Source organism: Aedes aegypti, chromosome 3 (assembly GCF_002204515.2).
Source record: "Aedes aegypti strain LVP_AGWG chromosome 3, AaegL5.0 Primary Assembly, whole genome shotgun sequence".
In the NCBI taxonomy this organism is placed as follows: Eukaryota; Metazoa; Arthropoda; class Insecta; order Diptera; family Culicidae; genus Aedes; species Aedes aegypti.
Genome location: NC_035109.1, coordinates 208,112,844 through 208,135,297, shown reverse-complemented (window position 1 = coordinate 208,135,297; position 22,454 = coordinate 208,112,844). Strand labels below are relative to the sequence as shown.

The 22,454-nt window shown below is 36.2% G+C and overlaps 1 protein-coding gene across 2 annotated transcripts in view; it reads right to left on the bottom strand.

The window, feature by feature from the left end:
* LOC5569646 (zwei Ig domain protein zig-8) overlaps nt 1–22,454 on the bottom strand; it is a 761,269-nt gene that overhangs the window by 12,534 nt on the left and 726,281 nt on the right. For both annotated transcript variants that reach the window (XM_001658620.2, XM_021854888.1), the window contains exons 8-9: nt 868–973; nt 119–169 (exon numbers count right to left, since the gene is read on the bottom strand). In XM_001658620.2, coding sequence (XP_001658670.2) covers nt 119–169; nt 868–973 — 157 coding nt within the window. The remainder of the gene's footprint in view (nt 1–118; nt 170–867; nt 974–22,454) is intronic.

The following is a 22,454-nucleotide window of genomic DNA, read 5'->3' as shown; positions in this document are numbered from 1 at the left end:
TTGTAATTAATTCCCACTAAAAAAAATGCTCAATCTTTTTTTCTTACACGGTTTACCTAAATCGGATGCTCCGAAGCTTGAATTCAAACCAAACAAATTGAATTAAACTCATACTCACCATCAAACAGCGATCCAGCGGACGACGTAACGGCAGATGCTGAGGATTCACCTGTTAATTACAGAAAAATGACACAAATGTAGCTTATCAATTTTCCAGAAAGGCATGATTTTAATTGAAAATGTTGGGCGGTGGAATTCCGCATTAATCAATTCGATACAGCTGACACCACATCACAAATGCAAATGATTTCTTAGAATTGGAAATGTATCAATTGAAGTCATTAAAGCATTCGAGCAATGTCATTACGTTTGGAAATCATTGGTGGAAATACAGGGGGGGGGGGGGGTGGTCTTAGGGTGGGGTTTAGACCTCCCTAGAAAAGTTCAAGCCCCCCCCTAGAAAATTTAAAATCTCATGCTAAGTATGCACCTTACTGAAGGAATTCGATTGATCAAAAGGGTGAAGCCCCCTATAGATTAGAGTTCAAGGTACGCTAATGTTGAAAATGTGATACAAATCACAAGTTTTAAAACACACAGGATCAAATTTTAATCATACAAATAAACTTATATTGCTTTAGATGAATAGAATCCTGCTCCTTTCATTGGAAATGTGATGCCAAATTAGCGTTCGGAAGTGCACTTGAGCAGCAATGAACAACTTTCATCCACAAATATTCCGCCTACAAATTGGGTGGAGAAGAAGGATACCCGAGAAAAAAGTCTGCATTGTGGAGCAAAACGGTACCCAATTGAACGAAATCGAAACGAAACGAAAATTTGCCAACGTTCCTAATTTCAACTTACCATTGATGACATGCAGCGAAACGGTGATCGGTGGACTGTTCGATGGGCTGCACGAGTAGTTCCCAGAATCTTTTTTCCTTGTCGACTCGATGATCAATGATCCAATCTGTAGAATTGTGGAAAAAGAAAAAAAAGGAAAAATGAATTGCTACGAAAGAGATGCGAGAGCAAGAATCTAGGGGCAGGAATCATAAATCGACACACAAAAAAGTGAACATGAATTGCTCTCGAGGAACACATTCGATTATCTTCAGCTAGTCCCAAATTTTAAATTTAATAGCTTGGATTTTCTTAAAAACAAATCCAAATCCAATCCAATCCAAATCCAATCCAAATCCAATCCAAATCCAATCCAAATCCAATCCAAATCCAATCCAAATCCAATCCAAATCCAATCCAATCCAATCCAATCCAATCCAAATCCAATCCAAATCCAATCCAAATCCAATCCAAATCCAATCCAAATCCAATCCAAATCCAATCCAAATCCAATCCAAATCCAATCCAAATCCAATCCAATCCAAATCCAATCCAAATCCAATCCAAATCCAATCCAAATCCAATCCAAATCCAATCCAAATCCAATCCAAATCCAATCCAAATCCAATCCAAATCCAATCCAAATCCAATCCAAATCCAATCCAATCCATCCAATCCAATCCAAATCCAATCCAAATCCAATCCAAATCCAATCCAAATCCAATCCAAATCCAATCCAAATCCAATCCAAATCCAATCCAAATCCAATCCAAATCCAATCCAAATCCCAATCCAAATCCAATCCAAATCCAATCCAAATCCAATCCAAATCCAATCCAAATCCAATCCAAATCCAATCCAAATCCAATCCAAATCCAATCCAAATCCAATCCAAATCCAATCCAAATCCAATCCAAATCCCAATCCAAATCCAATCCAAATCCAATCCAAATCCATCCAAATCCAATCCAAATCCAATCCAAATCCAATCCAAATCCAATCCAAATCCAATCCAAATCCAATCCAAATCCAATCCAAATCCAATCCAAATCCAATCCAAATCCAAATCCAATCAAATCCAATCCAAATCCAATCCAAATCCAATCCAAATCCAATCCAAATCCCAATCCAAATCCAATCCAAATCCAATCCAAATCCAATCCAAATCCAATCCAAATCCAATCCAAATCCAATCCAAATCCAATCCAAATCCAATCCAAATCCAATCCAAATCCAATCCAAATCCAATCCAAATCCAATCCAAATCCAATCCAAATCCAATCCAAATCCAATCCAAATCCAATCCAAATCCAATCCAAATCCAATCCAAATCCAAAATCCAATCCAAATCCAATCCAAATCCAATCCAAATCCAATCCAATCCAATCCAAATCCAATCCAAATCCAATCCAAATCCAATCCAAATCCAATCCAAATCCAATCCAAATCCAATCCAAATCCAATCCAAATCCAATCCAAATCCAATCCAAATCCAATCCAAATCCAATCCAAATCCAATCCAAATCCAATCCAAATCCCAATCCAAATCCAATCCAAATCCAATCCAAATCCAATCCAAATCCAATCCAAATCCAATCCAAATCCAATCCAAATCCAATCCAAATCCAATCCAAATCCAATCCAAATCCAATCCAAATCCAATCCAAATCCAATCCAAATCCAATCCAAATCCAATCCAAATCCAATCCAAATCCAATCCAATCCAAATCCAATCCAAATCCAATCCAAATCCAATCCAAATCCAATCCAAATCCAATCCAATCCAATCCAATCCAAATCCAATCCAAATCCAATCCAAATCCAATCCAAATCCAATCCAAATCCAATCCAAATCCAATCCAAATCCAATCCAAATCCAATCCAAATCCAATCCAAATCCAATCCAAATCCAATCCAAATCCAATCCAAATCCAATCCAAATCCAATCCAAATCCAATCCAAATCCAATCCAAATCCAATCCAAATCCAATCCAAATCCAATCCAAATCCAATCCAAATCCAATCCAAATCCAATCCAAATCCAATCCAAATCCAATCCAAATCCAATCCAAATCCAATCCAAATCCAATCCAAATCCAATCCAAATCCAATCCAAATCCAATCCAAATCCAATCCAAATCCAATCCAAATCCAATCCAAATCCAATCCAAATCCAATCCAATCCAATCCAATCCAAATCCAATCCAAATCCAATCCAAATCCAATCCAAATCCAATCCAAATCCAATCCAAATCCAATCCAAATCCAATCCAAATCCAATCCAAATCCAATCCAAATCCAATCCAAATCCAATCCAAATCCAATCCAAATCCAATCCAAATCCAATCCAAATCCAATCCAAATCCAATCCAAATCCAATCCAAATCCAATCCAAATCCAATCCAAATCCAATCCAAATCCAATCCAAATCCAATCCAAATCCAATCCAAATCCAATCCAAATCCAATCCAAATCCAATCCAAATCCAATCCAAATCCAATCCAAATCCAATCCAAATCCAATCCAAATCCAATCCAAATCCAATCCAAATCCAATCCAAATCCAATCCAAATCCAATCCAAATCCAATCCAAATCCAATCCAAATCCAATCCAAATCCAATCCAAATCCAATCCAAATCCAATCCAAATCCAATCCAAATCCAATCCAAATCCAATCCAAATCCAATCCAAATCCAATCCAAATCCAATCCAAATCCAATCCAAATCCAATCCAAACACAAATCCAATCCAAATCCAATCCAAATCCAATCCAAATCCAATCCAAATCCAATCCAAATCCAATCCAAATCCAATCCAAATCCAATCCAAATCCAATCCAAATCCAATCCAAATCCAATTCCAAATCCATTCCAAATCCAATCCAAATCGCATCCAAATCCAATCCAAATCCAATCCAAATCCAAAATCCAAATTCCCAATCCAAAATCCAATCCAAATCCAAATCCAAATCAATCCAAATCCAATCCAAAATCCAAATCCAAATCCAATCCAAATCCAATCCAAATCCAATCCAAATCCAATCCAAATCCAATCAAATCCAATCCAAATCCAATCCAAATCCAATACAAATCCAATCCAAAATCCAATCCAAATCCAATCCAATCCAACAAAACCATCCAAATCCAATCCAATCCAATCCAAATCCAATCCATAATCCAATCCAAATCCAATCCAAATCCAAATCCATCCAAATCCAATCCAAATCCAATCCAAATCCAATCCAAATCCAATCCAAATCCAATCCAAATCCAATCCAAATCCAATCCAAATCCAATCCAAATCCAATCCAAATCCAATCCAAATCCAATCCAAATCCAATCCAAATCCAATCCAAATCCAATCCAAATCCATCCAAATCCAATCCAAATCCAATCCAAAATCCAATCCAAATCCAATCCAAATCCAATCCAAAATCCAATACAAATTCAATTCAAATCCAAACCCAAAAACGTGTTAAAGCCAAACAATAAGACCGTTGAAGCCCACTGCCACTAACTATATCCCGAATCACTCGTGCAAGTGATTCGGGACGTGAACCGAGGCGTTATGGTAAAAACCGACATCGAAGCAAAAGCCATTGAATTTGAATATTTTTTCTTCACTAAATCAAACGTTTTTATTACGGAGTTGGATTGGTTTTTCGTTGCTGGGTGACGTCTACCAGCTGAACAAGGGATGTTGGCTGGATGCCTTCCCATGCCCTACTGCTTCGAAACTACAGGTATATACAATATGAATTGGTTGGCTTCGTTGCAGTTTTATCAGCTACGCCACCAAATGCCTGTCACACTATATTGAAACGTGGAAGATGGTAAAATGTGACTCCCCGAAGCTAGATTAAAGCTGTGATCCGAACGATGAATGCCCCAGCCCTCATAAGGTTCCCAAAGGCTGCAGCCTTCACAAGAAACTGTTTGGTATCTGTTGACATTGCCGCCACACTGGGATATAGCTTATTCGGAAAACTACTGCAGGCAAATGGAAAGCACTCAACGAGTCAAAGGAGGAAAATGGATAGAGATTTATTCCTCACAAAAGAAAAGCGGATGGCGAAGACAAGTGCTCAACTGGATGGTGGGATAAAATAAATCTACGATGCTTTATTATAGGGCAGCTGAGGAAAACTGTTCTGATTGAGTTTGAGAAATGTTCTGCCTAGAAGTAATGCTCTACTAGAAGAATTCAGTTCCGTTGTAGTCCATTGTTCATTGAGTCGATGGTATTTTGCGTACGAAGCTGTAGGCTGTTGAAGGTTCACAAAAATAATAATAAAATAGTTAAATAATGTATTAATTAAATTTTGACGTAGCTGGTTGACAAATGTCCTATCATTTAATAGTAAATCCATAAAATTTTGCTTCAACCTTTTAAAAAGCTAGGATTAAAGATTTCAAAATAGCTACTTTGTCAAAAAAATAAATCACACACAAAAAATGTGGATCTGTGAAGATTTTTACAGCCTCAGCTAGAGATAAAAAATATATTTGGGCCTTCGAGGCAGATTTAAATGTGGCAACTCTGAAGGAGCGTGTACCATGTTTCACATTGAATCAATACCACCTGCCTGATAAGCATTGTGATACAAGTTTCGGGAAACCATTTGCCTTCAGGGACATTTTTTATGGGCTAGGGCCACCGTTGGAGGGCTTATGGTTTAGCAACCTGGCACCACAGAGTGTTTGGTTGACTTTTGCAGATCTTCGTGAACCTTTGCGAAGCATTGCAGACCTTCGAAATCGACACGAGCCTTCGCAGATGTTCACGGAGCTTCGATTATTCGTCCTTGTTTACAATGGTTTATGAGAACTTTCGCGGAGTTTCACAGATAAGGCAGACCTTCGCTTTTGTCAACAATCACGGATGATTGCGGGCAATGAACCTTCACGAATCTTAACAGACCTTCTTCGCGAATTGTGCCTATATATAAGGATGTTTTTTATAATTCATGCAGTCCTTGAAGGACAAACAACATCTGAGTTAATGCAGTATAACGGTTACCGTCGAAAATGAGTCTAAAGGGGGTGAAATTGGGTCTGTTCGCGCGCACCACGGGGTCTTTCGGACGCTGCACTTAAAAATCATCTTTATGTCAAACACTTAAACAGTTTATTTAGATGAAACGACTACACACTTTATTACTACGCGTACACGAACAGTGATTTTATTTCGATAGCGCGGAGATGCGTATATCGCGACGGTGTATTTACAACTGCCAGCTGATTGCTGGCTGGCTGGCGATCGAGAAACGATCGGAGAGAAATTAACAAAGAAACACTGAAACAACACACGAGCAAGAGGGACGGACTGATCAGATGCGTGCAGAAGAAAAATACCACTCTACCAATGGTAGATTTGGATCGTATCTGGTGACTGTTTGTTTTTGACTACAACAGAGTCAAAACTGAAAAATATGATTTATGAAATATCTCAGCCAATAACGCTGATATTACTTCAATTTAAAGTTTATATGCTAGGGTTTTTGTTTAATATATCAATAAACTTGTATGTTTAAACTGGAGAAAATTTACAATAATAAATTTTAAGGCTAGAACGATAGTGAGTAAAATCAAAAGTCTTTCTTTTGACGTTTTACGGTTCCGTGTGTATTCTTTTCTCATAGAGATATGTTAATTATTTTTGACCTTCCTTAGTCCCTAACAAAAAGTTACAAATTGTGACTTAGGGTCGTTTTCGATCCGAAAATTCAAAGAGCTTGCAAAAATCAGTGTGATGTCCGAATTCAGTTCTGTTGGGCTCAAATGAAAGGCAGAACTGTCAAGTTTCAGAAACTTGTTTGTATATGTAATTCACATCAGTACTATTCGGTTGATGGATATTTTGACATGAAATTTCTCTATAATAAGTAATCAATTACCGGCGCACAACCCCTGAATAATACGGTCTAGTATGGTCCATGCGGAACCGGTTCCTGGACTCTCGGAAGGTGACCAATCTGGAAAATATGATGAAATTACTCGGATTTATGCTCCAAATCCAAATTAATTGTGTCCAATTCTTCACGGTTTTTATGTTTGGATGTGTTTTGCTAAAATGATGAATGCATGGTTATTCTGGTCCTATTGAGCCCCGAAATGACCAAAACTAGGCATGGGAAGGCTCAATCTTCATGATTTAGAATATCTGTGACTCTTCTAGTTCAATTATAGATGAATGTCCACTCTGGCTAATTGTGACTGAAAAAAAACCTGAAGTTCGTAGACACAAAAATCAATTTGGACAAATTGAGATGTAAAATTGTGAAAAATTATAGAATCGTTCTGGTGGGCTTCGATCTTACGACTACAAATACGCTAGAATGGGCACGTTAACCAACTACGCCACAGAACGGGTAATGATTCTGGCACTGCAGAATCTGAGCCAACCTAAAACCTGCACAGTTCGAACGAATCGTGTTAATTTCTGAGATATATGATGCAAAGAATTGGAATGGATATTTACATGATATGTCATGTAAACTTCAATTATGTCATGTAATCCAGCACGATCCAGGAATAAATAAAAATAAGTAATTTGTCCATCTTTACCACGCGTAATGAGTTAACCTTCCTTGTGCATTGGGGTCATTTTTGGCCAATCGACACGGTAAATAAGCTGTAACTTTGTAGAGAAAAGAGATATAAATCTGAAGTTTTCTGACTTTTCCTAACTTTAGAAAACGAACATTTTCGTGCTAAAAGAAGCTTTCAGCGACCTCTAGGAGCGGCGCTACAAAAAAAGTGACACATTATGCATTAAGGGTCAAACATGACCCATGACTTTAAAACGCTCTCAAAAATCCATTTTAAACCGATGTTCGTTCTTCTAGCTTTATATGAAAGATATGGAACTCTAGAATGGAACCCTGGAAATTGTTTGTCAGCATGGCCATTCTGGGCACAAGGGCCCAAGGGAACCTGGAACCTGTTTCAGAAGGTACTGGCGTATATCATATTCAGCAGTTCATACACATGTATATAACGACGGTTCGAATTTCATGGTTTTTCATTCCGATTTACAAGAGCACCAAGAGGACCAACATTTAGATTTGGCCGGTATTTCGGAGTATTCCGGAACCGGTTCCGCTAGGGTGTGATGTGGACATTTTCAGACCATCATATAGTACCATCATGCGACGGCTCAAAATACATGATTTTCCATCCAGATGTAAATGGACACCATGCCATATATCTGGCGTTACGCACCTAGTGGAACAGAGCCTGCTTCTCAGCATTTATAAACGGAGAGGTTTGCCATCTGACTATTTTTGCCTATGTATATCGCTTGGCAAGCATGATGATATTGTATACCTGGGAAGTCGAAAAAATTTCCAAACCGAAAGGATCCTCGACCGGTCGGAATCGAACCCATGCCCATTAGTTTTATCTTACTGAAAAGCTGCGCGTTTACCGCTGAGGCTAAATGGGTCCCATAAACCTAAAGTTATCATACTTGAATTTTATTTCCGTTATTACCAAATTGGTAAAAAAAATGTAATATAAGGAATCGAAATCATTCGAAAGGATCCTCGACCGCTAGGAATCGAACCCATGCCCCTTAGTTTGGTCTAGCTGAGAAGCTGCGTGTTTACCGCTGGGCTTCCCAAACATAAAAATATTATATTAGAATATCATTTCCGTTACGGCCAAATTAGGAAAAAAATATTATACAGTCAACCCTCCATGAGTCGATATTGAAGAGACCTTCGACTCATGGAAATATCGAGTCATGGAACAGCAATGCTATGGAAAGCTGTTTGAAGGGACCATCCCAAGTAACACAGAAAACATCTTCTCAGTCAGCACTCTGAAAATTATGTTATATTCAGGTGTTAAAGGTAAAATCCAATACATCTTCTGCTTTAATACTGTTCTGATGATGTTTTAGGGAAACATATCTATTAGGCAAGCGCAGAAATAATATTCACGTTATATTTCTGTTCGATTATTGTATGTATAGCTTAGCTAAAACACTACCCATGACAAAAATTCAGCTGAGGTAACTAAGTTATAAAGCTGCATACGAAAACATATTGCATACATCTCTGTTTTGATTGTGTGATTAGGATGTTATAATAATGCTTTTTTCTGTCAATCGAAAAACAAATTTAGCATTTCTTTTTGGCATCTCAGTTTCTCTTCGAAGATTGATGCAGAGATTTATGTTTGGAGCAAAACAAAATATACGAAAAAACATTTTGCGATATGGTAATCAATGCGAACGGAAAGGGGAAAATGAATGAAAGTGAAAAAAAAACTTACCAGATGTTGTGATTTGTTCCCGATGGAAAAGATTGTTTTGTCTCAATGACGATGCTCACATTTACAATGAGTAAAAGAGCATGTTTATTTTTTTTATTTCTGTTGTTTTAAACACGTATTTGATACTTATTTAAAACTTCATTCCAATACCTGTTTTTTTTATAGCTACAATCAAAGCAAGGCCATGTAACAGAACCGCTCAGGAAAATGATGACACATGAATTAATTTAAATATTTGCGATTTTAAGCACGCAAAGTTAAGAATAAGTGCGACCCAGTCACTGTTTAATGTTTCTAGTATCACATCCTCAAAATATACAAATCAATTGAATTATCATCGATTCATAAACAAATAACCACTACAAAACTTTTTGACCCGCACTGTGCGCTGGTGGTCAATTCCACCATGTTTCTTGGTTGTTCGATCTGACGAAAATTTGACACAACCGTATAGATTTTACGAAAAGTAAGTAGCAACTGCACATCTATAAGCGGCGCGTGAATAATCAATAAGTACAACTCTCCGTTTCACCAGAAATCTTAAACCGCACATAAAAAACACACACTTTAAGCACAAAGCTCACCTTATATTTTCCAATTCTGAACATAATAAAAAAAATCCCAGCCAAGTTTTACGTAGCAAGACACTTGAATTCATTGACGAATCTTTTTCAGTTTTGTTTATTTTTTTCCAGCTGTCAAAACATTCCAAGCAATACACAATGTGCGCTTGTATTTTTGCATGCCAGATATCATCTCGATAACTTGATTATAACTTAATGGTTATAACGATGTATGATATAACAATTTCGAATGCTATGAAAAGTATGAAATAGGTATTGTAAAACATTCAGTTGAACTAAGAAGATGTTTTAAAAGCCTTCCGTTCTTGCGCTTTTTCGGGTATAAAGGTGTATGATATTCAGTATTGTACATTCGAACCAAAACAGCTATGATGTACGAATGGTGTATTTTGAGCTCATATATGACCAATTGTGTTACTTGGGATCATAGTAACCATGAAAATTGATTTTTAATGTGGTTCCATGAGTCGATATCGAGTAATGGAACATCGACTCATGGAGGTTTAACTGTACAGTCAACTCAGCATAACTGGATTTTGAACGGACCAGAGAATAAGGGAGGTATACAGTAAAAACTAGAGTAACCTGACCAGTGGATTACAACAGAGTTGAAAATATATGTTATAATTTTTAATGATTAGTAGTTAAAATAATAAAAATTATAACACAATTTACTCTACACTAAACTAAACTGAAATAAAATATGTTATAATTCAAACAAAAGTGTAACTCATTATGTTTCGAATCAAACCCAAATATAACTCATTTTGTTATTTTCCATTACTGAATTATAGCAAAATTTGTTATAAGCCGTTGCTCTCACAAATTTTATAAAAAAATGTGTTATAATTATGTTCTAACTAGTAACAAATTTGAAGCAGCTTTTGTTAATATAACTGGTTTTGTTTCAATTATGTTTAAATTTCTTCCATGAATTCAAAGTACTCAAAATGAAACAAAATTTTATATTTGTAATAAATCTTGATATAATCGTGCTACAATATTGTTGTAATCCACTGGTCGGTAGTAGATAAAATAACAAAAAATACAATACAATTTCCTTTATACTATACAAAATTGAAACAAAATATAATATAATTTAAACAAAAATGTAACTTATTATGTTTCAAATCAAACAAAAATATAACTCAGTTTGTCATTATTCATAATTTAATTATAACAAAATTTGTTATGTTTTTTACATGAATAAAAGCGCACATGTATAAGTAACTTCCCTCAGATTTTTTATCACGATATGTTTTATAATTATGTTATAAATTTAAACAAATTTGAAATAGCCTTTGTTATTATAACTGATTTTGTTTTAATTATGTAAGGACATTGTTACAACTTAACGTGCATGAACAAAAATGAAATGAAATTTGATATTTGTAACAAATCTTGATATAATTGTGATACAATTTTGTTGTAATTCACTGGTTGGGGGCCGTCCATAAATGACGTAGCATTTTTTTTAATGATTTTTTACACCCCCCTCCCCGCTCGTAGCATTTCGTCACAAATGCTGGTACTCTCCCCTAAAAAATACCTAGCATATCGAGCACCCTTCCCCCCCCCTATATTTTTTTGATTTGTTTTCCTTAGTGACTGGGTTGAAACAAAAAATTGGAATTGAGAAGTTCAATACAAAGTTTGATATTAATTACTGATTGAAATGAAAGGATAATATATTCTAACAGTTTGATATACGTAATTTGGAAAAGTTTTAAATAAACATTTTCCTTGGTTTAGGTTTCCAGTTTCGTATAGACTAAATAATATTACTATTGATTTTCTTACCATAAATAACAAGTTTACTATAAAAACTGTGAAAAAAAATTGATTGGATTGATGAAGCTCGTTACTGTCGAGTTTGGGTCGAATATATTTTATAATATATTGAACAAAAAATTCGTTATATCAGAGGATTGTTATATTTAAATTATTCGTTGTTAGGAAATAGATTTCAATGAAGATGATCAAGAAAATATATTAATTTGAAATGAATCATCGTTAACATTATCCAATTTCAAATCATTTTAGCAAACAGTGACCAGATACATAAAAGATAACACTTGAAATATTTGGAATGTTTAGAAAATTTTAGCGATTATTATACAAATACAATAATCTCTATCAATATTTCAGTTGATTTCCATTATCGTTTCCATACTGAAATAATCTTACACAACCTATAATGAATACTAAAAATTCTTCAAATTACCGAGTTATTACCAAAATTTAATGATAGGGCAATTTTGTTAACACTCGAATCTATTATCCTCATTAAAATTCAGGCTATTCCATCAAGAATTGATATATCAAAACAAATGATGAGTTGATTGGGTAGAGATCTCCTGCAAAATTGAAGGCATAATTCACGGAATAAATATCTTGCTTTAAATGTAATATTTGCCAAGAAGAGCATATTTTATTTTCTTGAAGAAATAAAGCGGGGGACGGACCTGGTGTAGGGGTTAGAACACACGCCTCTCACGCCGAGGACCTGGGATCGAATCCCATCCCCGAGATAGTCACTAAAAATTTCAGTGACGACTTCCTTCGGAAGGGAAGTAAAGCCGTTGGTCCCGAGATGAACTAGCCCAGGGCTAAAAATCTCGTTAATAAAGATAGAAAAAAAAAGAAATAAAGCCCCAAAATAATATATGGATAAAACTAAAACGGCTGACTTTATGTCATGTTAATAAATGGCGAAAAAAATGTACTCCAAGTAGTTAGAGCATTGATTTTTAATCAATTCATTAAACTTATTTTGTTTATTATAAATTTATTAAGTTGGACACGAATATAGTATATTATTCACATAATTTTTTAAGGCTTCAAAACTTCTGTTTGATTGCATTTATCAAGAAAATCTAAAGTTTCATAGATATTTTTTCAATCTTGTCATATAAATGTTTTGAAGCTTAATCATAATTTTATAACCCAAGTTTATGAGTAAAAAAAAAAAAAATTAATAAAAAATAATTCTATGCAATTTTTTTCAGCGCCTTTCTTTTTACGGACTTGATTTAAAATGCTACGTCCACTAGCTAGGACCCCTCCCTCCCCCTCGTCACACGTCGTCACAAATTCGTGAAGATCCCCCTCCCCCTAAAAATCTACGTCATTTATGGACGACCCCTTGCATACTGTGCACGTGCTCCAGCCTTATGTGCAGGAGCCATAAGATCCAAGATAATCTCTACTGTAATCCTTACAGCGATTTTTCCATGGGTTCCACAAGCGGTTACCCTGAGATTTCTCCAAGAAACAAATTTTGTTCGCTACCAGACCGTTTCCGATAGAACTCCAGAAATACCAGCAATTCCATCAGGAATATTGCCAGAAGTTCCCCCAGGGATTTTTCCAAGGATTATTCCAGGAATATCTGCAGGGATATTTGTACAGGGATTTCGCCAAGACTTACTGCGGGAATGTCTCCATAGATTCCTCTAGTAAAATTTTAACTAGAATTTCTCGATTCCTCAGGGAACTTTTTCAGATATTACTTTTGGGCCACTCAGGCTTCTCAGACACCCGTCTAGAATCACATAACAAGATTATGACATATTGTAACAAAAGCTGTTAAATTAACAGAAGTTCATATAACTTTGTCAAAATGGCTTTGTTCTTAACTTGTCACATTTTTTTGTATCAGATTAATTACATGACATTTGTTATATTTCTTACATTGCATGTGTAAGTTGGTTGTAAATAACATCTAAAGTTATGAACAATAACAAAATTTGCAATAATGTTGTTTTGTTGTGACAGGACGATAACACGTTTTGTAATCATATTGGTATAATTTTAATAGGATTTGTTATATTCTATATTTATTTGGCGTTAAATTTGTTATTCCAACTACTAACGGTACATGTTTTATAACAACTGGTCTTATAATAAAATCATATAAGAGCAAAACTATTATAATCTTGTTTCTTCTATCTGGTCAGGGACTCATCTTGGCATTCCTCCAGGAATATTTCTACAAGGATTTATGCAGTGATGTCTTAAAGGCTTCCTCCAAGTTACAATACAACGATTTCTTGAAGCATTACTCCAGATATTTCTCTATCCAGAATATTCTCGGGTAGTCTTCTCGAGATTCTTCTACGAATTATTCCTGAGCTTCCTCCGGTATTGCTCCCGAAATTCTCATGGAGAAATTCATCTAGGGATTCTACAATCAATAACTTTTTAAATTCCTATAGGGATTCCTCAAAAGTTTACTTTAGGAATTTCCTCAGGCATGCATCCAGGAAATCGCTGCATGAATTCTTCTAAGGATTTTTGTCAGGTAATCTTTCAGGAATTCCCCTTCAAATTTCTTTAGAGACTCGTTCTGGGCCTCCAAAAACTCCTCCGGGCAATTCTTCAGAATCCTCTGTAAATTCCTACATAGATTTACCCATGAATTCCTCCAGAGATTTCATTAAAATGAATAATAATTCATTCTGAATTTCATCTGCGATTTTTTTAAAGATTCCTCTAGGAACTCCTCTTCTCAAGAAGATGTTTGAAAGAAAAATCTTAGATGAGATCCTGAAAAGATTCCTAGAGCAATCCCTGGAGAAACCTTAAAAAAACACCTTCACGTAAATGCTTCCAGTTGACCTTTTGTCCTTTGAAAGAAGCACCACACCAGACCACGGACTAGCATGCAACGCCCAATTTCACAATCGAAACACGTTCCTGACGAAAAGTTTTCCTAACTGAAGCGGTAATCGAACCCGCACTCCTTGGTCGATGCGGATAAATGCGTTGTTATTCTAGAAAAAAATGGAGTAATCCCTTGAAGAATCCCCGGTTGAATTCCTGGAAAAATGTCTGAAGTAATTCTTGCAAGAGCCAATCGAGGGATTCTTAGAAGAATTTTCTAGAGGAATTCATGAAAAAATCCCTGGAACATAAAATATGGCTCCGCAGTTTATTTTTTTACCGTTTTTTTTTACAATTAAGACTGCGTAGACGAAAAGCATATTTCATTAAAATGTGCAGTTGATTGTCTACCAGCCCATCCTTGGACAATTTCTACAGGAAATCATTAAGATTTTTTTTAAAGCAATCCTTTATGATATTCCTGATGAAAAAGTTGAAGAAATCCCTGCAGGAATCGCTGTAGAGGTTTTACTAGAGAAATCCCTGGATGAGCCTCTGGAGATACTCGTGTAGTAATTTCTAAAGGGCTTCTGGAGGATTTTTGGAGAATCCTTGGAGGTGTCCCACGACGAATGCTGGTAGAATTTGTAGAGAAATCCCTGGAAAAACCCCTGTTTTGACTCTTCTGGAGAAATCCCTGGAATAATTCTTCAAGAAATTCCATAAGAAATCTTTGGAGGATTCCATGAAGAGATTTACCAAAAAACCAATGTAGAGCATTTACTGGAGGAATATTTGTAGTGATTTTCGTAAAATAATTTCTAAAGTAGTTCGTAGCATAATGTATGACTAAATTCCTGCAGGAATTCATAGGAGAATCACTGAAGGAATTTCAAGAAGAACTCTTAGAGGAATCCCTGTTGGTGGTTCAGAACGAGCAGTCAGTCTGGAGAAATTATTAAAATAATTCACATCGCGATTTTCCTTGTGGTAACTCAGAGAGTTCCTCCAAGAAATTCTTGAGGAATTTGTAAGTTGAGAAACACCTGTAAAAATTCCTGGTAGAATCCCTGGAGTAATCCAAGGAGGAATCCGAGAAGAAATTTTCGGAATAATTCCTGGAAGCATCTTGAGAGGACTACTTGGAGATATATTTGTATGTTTCCGTGGATGAATCATCAGATAAAATTCTGAAGAAATCACTAGATAAATATCTTGAGTAACCATTGAAACAAAATGTTCTAGTGTAACTCTCAGAGAAATTCCTGGGGGAAACCTTGAAGATATAAACATTAACATACTCTAACAATCCCTTCAAAACAAAAAAGTGTTGCTCTGAAGATTCTCTGCAAGAATCCTTGATTTTCTAGAGGAATCTCTGAAAGAATACCAGAAAAAATCAATTGAAAATTATCTGGAGAAATTCCGCAGCTTTCCTCAAAGAATTCCTGGAACAGATCTTAGAGGATTTCTGGGAGAAACTCCTGGAAGAATGGCAGTAAAAAAATTACTTTAGTAATCACTAGAGACGTTCTTGCAGAAACTCCTTGCGAAATCTCTAGAGGAATCCCTGTAAATGTCTTGGCTGTCTTGGTAGTGTTATTCGAACAATACGCCTAGCCATTCCCATAGGGGATGTTAGCCAAAAAGAAGGACGTTTCAAGTAATACTGTTCTATATGGTAAGCCCTCTCTAACATCTAATCTAAAAATTTCTCTCGCCGTTCCCTTACGGTACCTATCCATCTAGTATTTATTGTTTTCTTCTCCATGCTCCCTCTTACTTCAAGTAAAATAGACCGATATGCCGGTAACCAAATTAAATGCCTGTAAATATTGTTTGCAGGAATCCTAGGACGAATTGCTTATCGAATCCCTGGAGAAACTCCAGGAGGAATTGCTAAGATATTCAGCCTATCAAGAGCCCTATCAAAACTGGTCTAAAATGTATCATGGATAACAATAGTTCTTCCTGGAGCAATCTCTGGCAAAAGCCCTAGTGAAGAAATTGCTGTAAGAATTACGGTAGAGATTATTCGTGAAAGAATTTTCGAAATAATTCTTGGAGAATTCTCTGGAAGAACCTCTGGAGATATTTAGAGAGTGATTCTTGAAGGAATATCTGAAGGTTTTCCTTAAAGGATGTCTTGTGCCCTATTAGAGCTGGTCTCAAAATTGCGATTGATGTCAAAAAATATAATAGTTATAAGTTATAATTATGTCGAATAATTTCGATTCCTTATATTACATTTTTTTTACCAATTTGGTAATAACGGAAATAAAATTCAAGTATGATAACTTTAGGTTTATGGGACCCATTTAGCCTCAGCGGTAAACGCGCAGCTTTTCAGTAAGATAAAACTAATGGGCATGGGTTCGATTCCGACCGGTCGAGGATCCTTTCGGTTTGGAAATTTTTTCGACTTCCCAGGTATACAATATCATCATGCTTGCCAAGCGATATACATAGGCAAAAATAGTCAGATGGCAAACCTCTCCGTTTATAAATGCTGAGAAGCAGGCTCTGTTCCACTAGGTGCGTAACGCCAGATATATGGCATGGTGTCCATTTACATCTGGATGGAAAATCATGTATTTTGAGCCGTCGCATGATGGTACTATATGATGGTCTGAAAATGTCCACATCACACCCTAGCGGAACCGGTTCCGGAATACTCCGAAATACCGGCCAAATCTAAATGTTGGTCCTCTTGGTGCTCTTGTAAATCGGAATGAAAAACCATAAAATTCGAACCGTCGTTATATACATGTGTATGAACTGCTGAATATGATATACGCCAGTACCTTCTGAAACAGGTTCCAGGTTCCCTTGGGCCCTTGTGCCCAGAATGGCCATACTGACAAACAATTTCCAGGGTTCCATTCTAGAGTTCCATATCTTTCATATAAAGCTAGAAGAACGAAAATCGGTTTAAAAATGGATTTTTGAGAGCGTTTTAAAGTCATGGGTCATTTTTGACCCTTAATGCATAATGTGTAACTTTTTCTTAATGCATTAGGAAGGTTAATTAATTTGTGTAGTTTTCTTTTCATTGCACCGAAGTGATCTGGGCAATTACAATTTTTTTCTGCAGAAACTGAAGATGCTTGAAAAATGTTTCACCGCGCAGAAGCGCCATGAAATATTTTGCTGGAATTTCTCCAACAAATCTGCAAAAAAATCTCGTTTCTTGTATCAATTATCGCAGTTAGTTTCCCAGAAATTTCACTACAGATATTCTCAATCGATCTTCTCACGAGCTAGAACGTTTTGGGGGTGATGCACAAACCATGTCACGCTTTACTAGGCAGTAAAATACCATCATAAAAAAATATATTTTGGTGGAAACAAAAGTTTTGCATGACCCCTAGGGGAGCTACTATACAAAAAAGTTTCAAATTGTGACTTAGGGTCGTTTTCGACACGAAAATTCAAATAGCTCGCAATAATCAGTGTGTTGACCGAATTTAGTTCTGTTGGGCTTAAATGAATGAACATAAATGAATCAATTACCGGCGCACATCCCTCATAAAAACTCGGTCATCCTATTGGATAATTTGTTTTCAAAGCTAGTTGAGTTGGTTCTGTTCCAGTAGGGACGTTACGTCAAGTAACAGAAGAACAAGAAGAAGAGTAAGTGTAACGGTAGCATTAAAATGCAACATGTTGAGTGCTAACAAGGTGAAAACTCATTCTACTAGGGTAAGTTTACCAGTTTTGGCCACCCTAAAGAAAAATATTGTTTATTTATGAATCAAAAGACCTTTGGTTACTGTCAATACATCAAACGAAAGCTTTCAATCCATGCTCAGCAGGGAAAATATGAAAACTAATCAGAAACTTTGTTTTTGTAATAAAAATGGTGGTGGCGAATACTGGACCACTTGCACCAGTATTCGCCACGATTTTAATTTCCGTTCCTGAATTCGCCACTTACGTTGATTTCTTATGGAAGGTGGCGAATCAGGAACAGGTGGCGAAAAATAGGTGCAAAGGAGCAAAACTTTTAAGGAAAATGATTTTTTTCTATATTTTCTGAGAAAATTTTGCGGTTTCCAAGAATGTTTCCGTATCATCATAAAGCAATTTAACGAACACTAAACAATTGGCAACCATATATATAGTAAAACGGTATAAAATCTGGGGTGGCGAATAACTGGTACATGGCGAATACCGGTACACCTTCCCTACTAAAAACCAAGATGGCGTCCAAGACAGCCGCCAGATTTTTTCACTTAAAATAATACTCCTATTCTTCATCTGAATCGAATAAAACACCAACGATTGAAAACCTGTTTCTTTGTTGTACAAAAAATAATGTTCGCCATATACCGTCGTTGGGGGCGAGAATGGGTAAAAAAAAAGGATATGTACGAATTATTTATTGAATTACTATCGTAATTTAACTCCAATAAACTTCAAATTTCATAAAGGGGCCCAGATAGCCGTAGCGGTAAACGCGCAGCTATTCAGCATGACCATGCTGAGGGTCGTGGGTTCGAATCCCGCTGGTCGAGGATCTTTTCGTAAAGGAAATTTTCTCGATTCCCAGGGCATAGAGTATCTTCGTACCTGCCACACGATATACACATGCAAAAATGGTCAATCGGCAAAGATAGCTCTCAGTTAATAACTGTGGAAGTGCTCATAAGAACACTAATCTGAGAAGCAGGCTTTGTCCCAGTTGGGACGTAACGCCAGAAAGAAGAAGAAACTTCAAATTTGTCGTGTATGTACTTTGACGGTTCATTAACAACTGTACAAAAAATTAATGAAAAATATTTATCATTACGGCACTACAAGTGAATGAAAAATGACCCAATCTCACCCCATAGAGGGGGTGACATTGGGTCATTGCAAATTTTTTTTTTCTATCTTTATTAACGAGATTTTTAGCCCTAGGCTAGTTCATCTCGGGACCAACGGTTTTACTTCCCTTCCGAAGGAAGTCGTCACTAAAATTTTTAGTGACTATCTCGGGGATGGGATTCGATCCCAGGTCCTCGGCGTGAGAGGCGTGTGTTCTAACCACTACACCAGGTCTGTCCCCAGGTCATTGTAAATGAAATAACTTGTTTTTGAGAATATGATTGCAAAACCATTCACAGCTGAAAAATATTGATGAAATGCGATGCAAGCATGACGAAAAGGTATCTAAGCTGTTTCACAAGTATGATTAACCCACTTTAAAGTACGATTATACCTAAAAATTGAAGAGCTATAAGAAACAATATGTAAATCCAGCATTTATCGTCAAGTTTACATAAATTTTCTTTTATTTTTTCCTTCAAATTGACTTAAAAGTCTCATCCCTATTGCCATAAAGCCTATTCAGTTTCCCCAAAGGTGCACTGAAACAGTTATCATTTTAAAACCTTCGCAAATAGTTAAATGTCGGTGCGACATTCCACGATCAATATTCATTTCATACAGTTATTGACGTCATAATCCTGGTATTTCATCGATCCAATTATTTTGTACTTCCGTGCGATGCTTCTACAATATGAAAACATTAATAAATAATTAAATTTGAAAACAACAAAAAAACATTTGATTGAATTTAACGTTGTTGCTGCGCACGAAAATCAGTTGCTGGTTTGAGAAGTTGTCAAAATGCGTTGCATTGTTATTCAATGCACGGAATCCTCAAGTAGACCTGTTCGATGTTTCAGGATGTTGTGTTTAGAAAGAATAAACACATCCTAATGATGAAAGAGTACACACGACACCGCAAAAAAACAAAAATGTAGACTTGTGTTTTCAGTCACAATCGTTCTAGCATGACCCTATCTCACCCCCTTTTCAATGTTTTAGACACCGTACCGAAAAAAATACCCGTTGTGGAAAAATACAACAGATTCCGGAAAATACGATTGAAATGTATTGAAAAGACGTTCGACCTTCTGCTAATATAACCATGGAGGTAAAAGTATATGCGTTATACTTTGCACAAGAGAAATTTAATGTTGTGAGTTTTCTCTAGTTTCAACATACAAGTTTATTGACATATCAAACAAAGACTACTATTTCTGAAAATGTATATTGTGATTGATTATGTGTAATAATATGTTCCCTAACATATGAATTATAAATTTTAGTAATATCAGCGTTGTTAGCTGAATTATTTCATACATAATATTTTCGGTTTTGACCCAATCTCACCTCCTAGACCCATTGTCACCCCCATCGACGGTACGTCAAAATCGTAGAACATGATTTAGAAAATCGTTCATTTCATAGGGTAAATACCATTGCTCACCTAGTTTTTGTAGCCTATCTCACGCAATTTGTCCTCACCTTTCTGATGATAATCTCATAATTCAAAATGAGCGGTTCGCCTATGGTGAAAAATCGATTTTTCTTACAAAATTCAAGATGGCTTAACTAAACCTTAACTTAAACTTAAAATGGCCGCCAAAACTTTTTTTACTTCAAATCATAGCTTTATCCTTTCTCTATACGATGCCACTAAGTTTGCTATGTGTTGTAAGGGAAATATGAGACATATCACGTGAAAAACTACCCAAGATTTTTCGAAAAGTGGTTTTTTTCGAAAACTGTTTAGCTAGCTGGCGTACGAGGGATCCACCAATTTGGGAAAATCGAAAGGACAACCCTTAAATTTTATCAAAAACTAGCGATCAGTGACATAATATTGGAATTGGCTCCCAATAATTCTTCAAAGAATATAACTGAATTAATTAAGGGACCGTCCATAAATGACGTAGCATTTTTTGGCCAATTTTTGACACCCCCCTCCCCCATCGTAGCCTATTTTCCAATACCTAATACATGGTTAGTAGCAAAGTCGTAGACTCCCCCTCCCCCCTAAAATGCTACGTCATTTATGGACGGTCCCTAACCCATTACGCGTGGTTAAGATGGACAAATTATGGGTGAAATTATGAAAAAATCCACGTACTTGGCTGGGATTTGAACCCAGGACTCTTGTATGCTAGACGAGCGCTTTACCAACTAAGCTACCGAGCCACTTGGTGACCCAGGTACGATAGGCAAACTGTTTCAACACTAAATAAATCGCACTCGGTTATTCAGAGGATTATTCAAAGATTTTTTTTTCAAAATATGCTCCAAAAATATCGTGTTTTCAATGCTACTACCTCCAGTAATTACAGCAGGTATTACTTTAATATTTTTTCTCGAAAATTATAGTAGAATTTCCTAAAGATATTTTCCACAAATTTTTCAATTAAATTCTTCAGTTGTTACTCTACGAGACCTTAAAAAGATTTCTACAGAATTTCTTCCGAGGAAATTCACAAAGGTTAATTTCAAAATGTTTGAAAAAAAAGGTCAAAAGTTTTTAACCATGAACCATGCCAGAATTCCTTAACCCATGCATGTGGATTTCTTCAAGAATTCAATCACGTTTCCTCCCAGAAATCCAAAACTTTTTAAGGAGTTTTTCGAATATTTTTTTTTCTTTTTAATTATCTATACAATATCTGTTACGTGGGGGAAGGACGGAATCATAATGCAAATTTTGCATTATGTAATATTTGAATCACTTCTTACACTTCTTTGAGTTTCGGTCCTTCACATACAGTAACTTTCGATTTCAAGTTCAGTGTTAACATTGTTCTTAGCTTCACTGTGCACGTTTGTCCTACCCATGGTTTCGAACGTGGACGCATCTCTGTACTTGTACATGCTAAAGCCTATGTTACATGGAGATCTTGAAGATCCAAGAACATCAGTACAGATCAGTACGCTGCTCCATTTACTTATATAAAGTAAAGATTTAAGGACATACCTACATCAATAAACAACTGCTTACGCTTGGAGGTCCTAAGGCATCTTCTTCTTCTTATTGGCATAATGTCCTCACTGGGGCAGAGCCTGATTCCAAGTTTAGTGTTATGAGCACTTTCACAATTATTAACTGAGAGCTTTCTTTGCCAAAGTTGCCATTTTTGCATTCGTATATCGTGTGGCAAGTACGATGATACTTTTAGCCCAGGGAAGTCAAGGAAATTTCCATTACGAAAAGATCTTGGACTGACTGGGATTCGAACCCAGAAACCTTCAGCATAGCTTTGCCTTGTTGCCGCGGACTCTAACCACTCGGCTAAAAAAGGCCCCTAAGGCATATATTCCGTAAAGTCCTAAGAAGTTCAA